The sequence below is a fragment of the Scyliorhinus torazame genome, chromosome 2 (assembly GCF_047496885.1).
Source record: "Scyliorhinus torazame isolate Kashiwa2021f chromosome 2, sScyTor2.1, whole genome shotgun sequence".
In the NCBI taxonomy this organism is placed as follows: domain Eukaryota; kingdom Metazoa; phylum Chordata; class Chondrichthyes; order Carcharhiniformes; family Scyliorhinidae; genus Scyliorhinus; species Scyliorhinus torazame.
In genome coordinates, this window is record NC_092708.1 from 178,995,072 (window position 1) to 179,005,411 (window position 10,340).

At 43.9% G+C, this 10,340-nt stretch overlaps 1 protein-coding gene across 2 annotated transcripts; it reads right to left on the reverse strand.

Moving 5' to 3' along the window:
- Window positions 1-2,350: 2,350 nt before the first annotated feature.
- On the reverse strand, window positions 2,351-8,147 carry LOC140394019 (secreted phosphoprotein 24-like). 2 transcript variants are annotated; one of them, XM_072480794.1, is made up of 9 exons: window positions 8,005-8,147; window positions 7,755-7,858; window positions 7,441-7,569; window positions 6,590-6,721; window positions 6,431-6,475; window positions 4,448-4,492; window positions 3,259-3,303; window positions 2,737-2,781; window positions 2,351-2,610 (listed from the first exon to the last, which is right to left on the reverse strand). In XM_072480794.1, the coding sequence occupies exons 1-9, from the start codon at window positions 8,054-8,056 to the stop codon at window positions 2,578-2,580; spliced, it is 630 nt and encodes a 209-aa protein (XP_072336895.1). In that variant the 5' UTR covers window positions 8,057-8,147; the 3' UTR covers window positions 2,351-2,577. The 2 variants fall into 2 exon arrangements, with proteins under 2 accessions (XP_072336895.1, XP_072336906.1); XM_072480805.1 differs by lacking the exon at window positions 3,259-3,303.
- Between the last annotated feature and the right edge of the window lie 2,193 nt (window positions 8,148-10,340).

The window sequence follows — 10,340 nt, forward strand, 5'->3', positions numbered from 1 at the left end:
TTAGACAAGTGAAGATCTAATATTGCCTCTTTCCTGGTTAGTTTGATGACATCATATTCTAGGGAACTGTTTCAAATGCTTTACATGAACTCATCCTGCAAACTGCTTTTGCCAAGTTGATATGTCCAGTCTACACTGAGATTAAAATCTCCCACAATAATCACATTGCCTTTGTCATAAGTTCCTCTTAATTCATGAGTAACACACTACTATATATCTGCTGGAAGGGGGCCTATAAACTCCCCCATTCATTATTTTCTGCGACTTGTTGTTTCTTATCTTCACCCATTGTTGAGGCAAAAATTATACAGCCATTCGACTGCATTGTAATTCATCCTCACTCTCGTGAGACCAGACAAAGACTCTTGGAGTTAAAAACAAGTCTTTATTTACAGGCTGTAGCGAGGGCTCTCGGATTTCTAATTAGGACACGAAAAAGCCCAGATTCAAGAATGGTACTGACAGTTATACTTTGAGATTCGAATACAAGATATAGCATATACCAATAATTTTTTACTATTTATCTGTATCCAATCATGACTATCGATTCAGGTTACATCACATCATAACTATAAGATTCAGGGTGGGAGATATAGGAGGGATGTCCGAGGTAGGTTCTTTACTCAGAGAGTGGTTAGGGTGTGGAATGGATTGCCTGCTGTGATAGTGGAGTCGGACACTTTAGGAACTTTCAAGCGGTTATTGGATAGGCACATGGAGCACACCAGAATGACAGGGAGTGGGATAGCTTGATCTTGGTTTCGGACAATGCTCGGAGGCTGAAGGGCCTGTTCTGTGCTGTACGGTTCTATGTTCTCTGTTCTATATTCTATGCATAGTATATGAGAATACCTAAACAATGACATTAAAGACCCGCATGCTTAATTAAACTATCCAACCATTACAAAGGAACGTATGTTGTCTTGCACTTGGTGATATTGGTGGTCCAATATATGTGCGTAGCCATCAAATCATCTCCGTTTTGCTATGAGCAGACTTACTGGGGCCATCACAATGGTACCTTGTTACACATTGTAGTATACACCTTGAATTGTACCATATGTAGTTTCTCTGCCTGAAAACTGGATTCACAGGGACACACTGTGTCCTTGTAATATCTGTTACATATAATAATTCCATAGGCTGAAATTGAAGAATTCAACTTTTCTAGTAAAATGGTGGAACTGTAGGTTTATCAAATCGCTGCAGTATACTCTCTCCTGTCTAAACATGTCCAAATTGTCCTCTTCACCCAGAATAATTGAAAAAATACATTCTTTCATGGGATGTGGGCATCGCTGGCTGGGCCAGCATTTGTTGCCCATCCCTAATTGTCCTGGAACTGAATGTCTTGCTGGGCCATTTCAGAGTCAACCACATTGCTGTGGGTCTAGAGTCACTTGGAGGACAGACAGGGTAAAGATGGCAGATTTCCATCTCTTGGGGGTATTGGGTTATTATGACAATCCAGTGGTTACATGGTTAACATTTCAGGTTCATGTGACTTCTCTTCTACAGAACATGGTCACCATTACTGAGACTAATTTTCGAATTGACAATTATTAATTGAGTCTTCAGACGATTAGACTGGGCCCCTGGATTACTCGTCCACTCACATTACCACTACCCCTGTGCATCACCACCTTCCCTAATTCTACTTCCTCATCTTCTGAGCTAAGAACTTCCTCATCTACTACCACATAAATGGTATTGTCAGGGTTACAGCTCTGTTCCAATTTCAAGTGCTCCGCAATATTTTGTTCTAAACATTTTTCACCGTGTAACCACATCTCTGAAATAGTTATAAGATCACCAATGATGCAACACCGATATTCATGGAGTCCGGTGAAGTGGGATTTGGGGCATTGCTATGCTGTGAGATTCATGAGTCTGTTTCGGAGCAAATACTGGAGCGAGTTAATTCCAGATATTTTTAATCTACTATTGCCTTGTTCCTTTCCTGTAGAAGCTTCAGTTAATCAAGACATGAGGATGAATTATGCAATGGGCTATCGGTTCAAAGTTAATACATGATTCCAACAAGAGAAGATTCAGCAATACACATTGCTCATTTCTCCCTCATGAACAACCCTCCACTTGCATTGATTTCAGTCTGAGATAGCCCATTGATTGGAAACTCCACGTGAGTGAAGAAAGGAGTTTTCATACAATCTCACTTGTATACCTTCTCTTGCCCAGTCTCAGCCGCGAAGCCCACTTTCCCCAGCAGCTACCTGGAGACTGAGGAAAGTGATCACAGTGTGTGACAGGCTGGTCCGAACACTGGGTCTGTCTGAACTTCCAAACAATCAGTGAAATGAGGAACACCATTTGGAGGAACATCAGGAAATATTCTCTTTACACTTTTATTACAATCCACAGAATACAACAACACACCAGAGAACATTTACAAAATATAGAATCCCCCAGTTACAGCAAAATGTACAGTCAGGAACCCCAGGTCCCCCCGCCCTTACACATGAACAAGTAAAGTACAATCGATAACATCTTCTTTCATGGGACTGAGGTCTTCTTGCGTCCACACCAAGCTCGGCCTTTTAGACATTTCATTCATGGTTAGTGTCGGTCTCTTGAATCATCGTTGTGTTCCTGCAATGGACAGGATCAACAGAACAGTCATTTTCAGGTAGACAGAGTTCAGTCTGGGTTCAATGTTTTATTGTTGGTGATGATCAAGAGGCAATTCGCTGACACAAAGTCCCAGTTTATACTCACGTTTGAAGACACATCGAACGATGTTTCTGCTGACTTGCTTCTCACCTGTATCAAAATATTCAGATTGATCCACTTAGAACTAATATTGAGCCTGAGAATGATCTTTAAACCAAATATTTCACTGTGCCCTAACAGGGTGTTGGTGACCATGGACTCCCATTAGATTGGTTTATCATTATGTTTAGCAAAGTACTGCAGTATGTTGACCAGGAAACTCTCCCACTCTCACTGTCTGCCATCAGGAGTATTGGAAGGATTTTCAGGCTGATAATGAACCTTTTTGTCCACGTTATGAACACACCTTCCATGACCAACAAGTCCCAGGGTGGGAATTGAACCCAGAGCTTCTAACCCACAGGTCGGGACGTTACCCACTACACCACACAACCTCTGCTCTCAAAATACTTTTAATTGAATAAAAACACAGAGCGCTCTTAGGTTCTGGTGTGATGCAGGTGAATCAAAGTTTTAACATTATTATTGTTGATAATCATCTGGACACAATTCCCAGGTTCTACTCACCTTCGGAGACTCCTCCAGGGATGATTCTGTTGACTTGCTTTTCACCTGTAATAGAAAATAATATTTATATGTTTACCATTTTGTCAATAATATTGGTTTTCGAATGATCGGCAAACAAAAGGATTCAATGAAGAAGTGGTAACACTTTAAATTCCTGAGTTGGGATTGAGTGACTCAGTTTTGGAGCAGAGAAATCATCACAAAACATCTCCTGTTCTCCACCACAACAGCAATCAATCCAGCTCTGGGACAGTGGGGCTGTTGTGTTGATGGATGAACTAATGGAGGCTGAGATACCCCACTGCTTGGGATTTATTGAGTTAATTTTGACACAGAAACCAGTAATTGTGGGGAGATGGTGGCCTAGTGGCAATGCCATTGGACTAGTAATCTAGAGGACCAAGCTAATAGCCAGGGGACGCAGTTTCAAATCTCAACATAGTGGCTGATGGAACTTAAATTCCATTAATAAACTCTGGAGCTGAAAACTATAGGGTGCGATTTACCAGCTGTGTCCCATCGGAATCGGGACGGGACATGACCGGTAGATCCCACAAGAAGTCTCTTCAGGGTTTCCCGACGGTCGTCATTGGGTCACTATCTGTGCGGCGTCTGCACGTTATCCCTGTCTCTGCGTCGGTTTCCTCCGGGTGCTCAGGTTTCCTCCCACAGTCCAAAGATGTGCAGGTTAGGTGGATTGGCCATGCTAAATTGCTCTTAGTGTCCAAAAAGGTGAGATGGGGTTACCGGGATAGGGTGGAGGTGTGGGCTTAGGTAGGGTGCTCTTTCCAAGGGCCGATGCAGACTCGATGGGCCAAATGGCCTCCTTTTGCACTGTAAATTATATGATTCTATAATTGTTGTCCATTGGATGAGGAGAATGTAAAAGATGCAGGTCTCAAGATGTCATCAGTTGAATCTCTCCTGTTATCATCGTTACTCTCTAATTCTAGAATATTCTAAAATTCAGGAAGGAACAAACATCCACACAACCTCAATCCAACAAACCGTTAACTATACTTGGAGAATCCAATAGTAACTGAGAACCAGAATCTCCTCTCCCACTGTCTCTGGGTGGGCATTTAATTAAGTCAATTGCTCAGACCCACGTGTGATGCAGCTGAATCAAAGTTTGAACAGGTTATTTTTGTTAATAATCATCTGACTCAAAATCCCAAATTCTACTCACGTTCGGAGATTCCTCCAGGGATGATTCTGCTGACTTGCTTTTCACCTGCAATAAAATATTGACATTTATATGGTCAGAACTGGGGATTAATAAGACATTTAAAAAATAATATGAAAATACTTTCGAACCAAAGATATAAATATTCAAGTCTTTGACAAAGAGTAATCCAGACGCAAAGCATTAGCTCTGTTCTCTCCCCACAGATGCCGTCAGGCCTGCTGAGATTGTCCAATATTTTCTGTTTTTGTTTCAGAATCTAGCATCTCCAGTAATTTGATTTTATATAAATATTAAATATTAATTAAGGAATTATTTATTTGGGATATTTCAGAATTGGCCTCGACAGAGCTAAGGGGTGTCCTGAGATGAGACCGCTTAAAATAGGATATCTAGGAGAACATTGATTCCCTGCTGGGTCACTGTCTGTCTGGAGTTTGCACGTTCTCCCCGTGTTTGCGTGGGTTTCCTCCGGGTACTCCGGTTTCCTCCCACAGTCCAAAGACGTGCAGGTTAGGTGGATTGGCCATGATAAATTGCCCTTAGTGATGATAAAGGTTAGGAGGGGCTATTGGATTATGGGGATAGGGTGGAAGTGAGGGCTTAAGTGGGTCGGTGCAGACTCGATGGGCCGAATGGCCTCCTTCTGCACTGTATGTTCTATGTTCTATGTAACATGAGAAAGGTTCTACATAAGTTAGTTTATTGAGGATTGAGACTATTCATAGAAAGTATACCCAGCAATCATGATTAACCATTAAACATTTATTCTTAGAACATAGCCGGAACAAGCATTTATACTCTTGCTGAATGCATGATGGGATTTAAGCTAGCTAACTTACCCATGTTTTTAAGACAAACAGAATCAGACAGAAATAGTGTGGTCAGCAATAACCGTCAGCTCAGTAAGCAGTTCTTATTAGTGGCCCCAGCATCCTGTCTCAGACAATCCATGATACAAATTGGAACCGACTTCAACATCCTGCACACAGACGAACAATGATGTGGGCAGGAACTGGCTGAGCTAAGAAGCGTGGGAATGGAAGCAAAACAAGACATAAAGGACAAAGAGTCCTGGTAAATGGCAGGATAGGGTTAAATCATGATCTGGTCACAGGCATCATGCTGTTTAAAGTAAACTTCATTGGTCAAGATAAAATTGACAGCTCCAAGGATTGGATCGAGTCCAATTGGGGTGGGCTATTGATTTTTGGAAAATTGTATAATTGTGGCACCTGAACCAGTGCAAAGTAGAGTGGTTTTGGCATTTATCCAAATCACTCTCTCTCGTACATTGACCAAGCTTGGAAATAAAGTGGTCTTAACCAGAGTTGATATGTCTTTGTGTTTTGCTGAGCTGTAACTAAGAGGAAGGAACCCCACGCACGTAAAGGTCAGCTCAATACACTCAGTCCTTGAAAACGCTCCTACACGAGGTAAAAAAAATTGGTAGTCTCATTTGATAGCAGGGTCGCTCTTCGCGCTGCAGGTGGTGAGACAGACCCCCGTGCCCAAAATGGGACTCTGCTTTCTGCACAGTAAATCACGCCCTCGGTGTTGGAGCGGAGAAACTCTCACCAAACATCTCTTGCACTTCACCACGGCAAAAGTCGATCCAGCTCTGGGACACTGGGGCTGTGGGTTCAATGAACTGGGATTTATTGTGCTGAATTTGCAGTTCTCCTCTCGGACGGACCAGCCGTTATTGTCTATTATTGGTGAGAGTGTAAGAGACACTGCTCTCCCAATGCTATTGTTTGTACCTGTCCGGTCCTCTGAATCATCAGCTGACTTTATCTTCATGGATATCATATTCATTCTGTGTATTTGTGTTGGAGCCTCGAACTCCCCTCCCCCAGTATCTCAGATTAAAATAAATTCTCTCACACTCCATTCTGACACAATTACATTCCAGATTTTAAATGTTTTATTGATAATTCTGATCAACAGGAAAATAATCGGTCAGAATTCCCAGTTTATACTCACATTTGGTAATTCCTCGATCGATGTCTCCATTGATTTGGTTTGAACCTGCATTAAAATATTAATATTTCTATATTTAGCACAGTGGACCAATGAGACATCTTCTAAAGAATCTGCATGTTAGAAAGCCCATTGTCCTGATGTGTATAATTGTGACTTTACCTCAAGACTGTTCTCACTCGATTCTGATGATTCACTGTTGCTGTCAACTGTCTTCATACCTCGACACTCCACATCAACCTCAATAACCTCATCAGCAAAATATTCAACACGGCTTTTGCACAAACCTTTTTCCTGTCAAAATAAAACACAATTATTTTAAATTATTGGATGATGACTTCAGAACACAAGAAATAGGAGCTGATGTTAATCATTCAGTTCTCGTGCCTGCTTCACCATTCAGTCCAATCACAACTGAATCCCTATTTCAGCTCACCTTCTCACCTGATTTCTTATCCCAAAACTCCCTTCAAGTCTAAAAATCTATTGATCTCTGCCTTGAAGATGAACAATGACTGATCACCTACAGCTCTCTTGAGGTAGAGAATTCCAAAATTTACAACACCTTGAGTGAAGACATTTCTCCTCAACTCTGCCTTAAATAGCTGACCTCTACTGAGACTGCGACCCATTGTTCTAGAATTGCCAGCCTGTGCAAATAGCACTGATAAGGATATTCCATTAGATCACCTCTCATTCTTCTGGGCTGCAGCAAACACAAGCCTAGGTTACTCAATCTCTCCTCACAGGACAATCTCCTCAAATTAGATCCTTTGTAACACAACTTCCAGGGCAGTATGTTCTTCCTGATGAAAGGTGGTTAAAACCATTCACAGTCTGAAAGGTGTGGCCTCACCAATGCTCTGAATCAGATCATGAAGCTTCTTCACTCTGACACTATAACCCTTTTTAACAACTTTATAACTACAACCTCAGCACTGACACAGGGAGTTTCTATGATATAACTCCATACACATGAGGGTTTCAATGTGACAATCTAACTCAGGACTCACTGCAGACTTTTTGGAACGGAAGTGACAGCTGGGATCATCAAATTCCAATCCTGAATTCTTGGAGCAGACGGTTTCTTTCACAGAGAATGTTAAATCCACGTTGTACGACAATTTTCCTGTGCGATAAACCTAATGAGAGGAAAACAGGTCATTAGTGTATGAGTGAATTTAGTGTTCTTACTCTGAACTGCTTCACCCATCAGGGTGAGCAATATAATATTCAGCTCCTGTTTAATAATCAGTGTCTAACTGCACTCAGTAATATTCTTGTAGACTTTAGACAGTGAAACACACTGAGACCAGGACACACTTACATCCTTCACTCTTCTCCTGGTTATCCCACACAGATTGGTGATCTCGGAGATTTTGTTCAGTTTTAGAACTGACACTCTCAGAGCATCCTTAGGGCTTGGCATTCCTGTTGAGAGAGAAAAGGAAAGTTGTACAAAACACTGCAGCATTCTTCAGTCAATTCTTTTTACACATTGGTCACATCTGAGTGAGTGAATCTCATTGCCAATAACTTGTTGCTTTATGAGGTGTGACTCTCTCTCCAGTACCTACCTGAGCAATGGAGGATCTGCACTGCAGCAATGGTGAGGAGTAAAGATTTCATTCTGCCTCTTGTGTGATCAGCTGGCTGCTTCCTAAGAGTAAAGGAGCTGCTTCTCTCTCTCGCTCTGCCTTTCCCTTGCAGTGTTCAGTCTTTATATCCTGCACCTCCACCACATTCAAACGCTGACTCATATTTTGGTGATCCTGGGCAGGGGAAGCTGCTGCCAATTGGCTGTAATATGGGCAGAACTTCCTCCAAATATCATCATCTTGTTTACATTTGTAGAGATCAGAGATTATTCCTCAGATGATGAAATAATGAACTGAAAAAGGACAGGAATTGCTCATCTGTAATTTGTACAAAGTCACCCTCATTCCATTGCTGTTTACAGAGGTCAATATACCCCGGAAATGGTGCTTCCAACATATCAATTATTCTGCATGTTGCGGCGGTGAGGAAATACACTTTGCATTGTGAATCTCTAGAACCTTTCGGTTAATTGACTCCAGGGGCGTCATTCTCCGACCCCCCGCCGGGTCGGAGAATGGCTGTTGGCTGCCGTGAATCCTGCCCCCGCCGAAGTCTCCGGTACCGGAGATTGGGTGGGGGCGGGAATCGGGCCGCGCCGGTTGGCGGGATCCCCCGCTCAATTCTCCGGCCCGGATGGGCCGAAGTCCCGCCCAGAAATTGCCTGTCCCGCCGGCGTAAATCAAACCTGGTATTTACCGGCGGGACCAGGCGGGGTGGACGGGCTCCGGGGTCCTAGGGGGGGGGGGGGCGCGGGGCGATCTGACCCCGGGGGGTGCCCCCACGGTGGCCTGGCCCGCGATCGGGGCCCACCGATCCGCGGGCGGGCCTGTGCCGTGGGGGCACTCTTTCCCTTCCGCCTCCGCTACGGCCTCCACCATGGCGGAGACGGAAGAGACTCTCCCAACTGCGCATGCGCGGGAAACTGTCGGCGCCCGCTGACGCTCCCGCGCATGCGCTGGGAAACTGTCAGCGGCCGCTGACGCTCCCGCGCATGCGCCGCATTTCCGCGCCAGCTGGCGGGGCATTTCCACGCCAGATTGCGGGGCAACAAACGCCATTTCTGCCAGCTGGCGGGTCAACAAACGCCATTTCCGCCAGCTGGCGGGGCAACAAACGCCATTTCCGCCAGCTGGCGGGGCGGAAATCCCTCCGGCGCATTCCGCGCCTTTGGGCCGGCGCGATGCCCGTCTGATTGGCGCCGTTTCTGGCGCCAGTCGGCGGACATCGCGCCGTTGGTGGAGAATTTCACCCCAGATTAGTCTCCCCGTTATTTTAAATAATTAAGAAATAATTATTTGAAGGGACTTGGGCATCACTAGAAAGACCAGCATGTTTTGACGATCCCTTGTTGCCTTTAACAGGGTGGGGGTGAACTACCTTCTTGAACCGTTGCATATGGTGTGGGTACACCCACAGTGTTGATAAGGAAAGAGATCCAGTATATTGACCTAATGATAGTTAACGAACGGTGATATATTTCCAAGTCAGGATGGTGAGTGACTTGGAGGGGAACCTCCAGATGAGGTGATAGCACATGTCCGTTGCTTTTGTCCTTCTAGATGGCAGTGGTCAAGGATTTTGAAAGTGCCATCCAAGGAGCCTTGGTGAGTTGCTGCACTGAATTTTGTAAATGTTACACATTGCTGTCACTGCGTTGGTGGTGGAGGGAATGAATGTTTGGCATGATGTATGGATGAGAATTAAGGTGGCTGCTTAATTGTTCTGGTTGCAGTTGAGCTTCTTGAGTGTTGTTGGAGTTGCACTCATCCAAGCAAGTGGAGAGTATTCCATCACCCGCTTGGCTTGTGCCTTGTAGATTGTGGATAGGCTTTGATTTTCAGGAAGTGAACTACTTGCCAAACAATTCCCAGCATCTGACCTGTTTTTGTAGCCATAATATTAATTCAGTCCACTTCAGCTTCTGGTCAATGGTAACCCCCAGGATGTTGAAAGTGGGGGATTCAGCAATGGTAATGGCGTTGAATGTCAAGGGACGATGCTTAGAATATCTTTTGTTCGAGAAAGTCATTGCCTGGCACTTGTGTGGTGTAAATGGTATTTGCCACCTGTCAGGCCAAGCCTGGATATTGTCCACTTTTTGCAGCATTTGTTTATGGGCTGCTTCAGTATCTGAGGAGCCACAATGGTGCTGAACATTTCATAAACATCTGTGAACTTCTGTCCATAAGGTGGGGGGAAAATCATTGATGATGCTGATGAAGATCATTAGGTTTAAGACACTAATGTGCACATAATAATAATAATTATTATTATGTCACAAGTAAGCTTACATTAACACTGCAATGAAGTTACC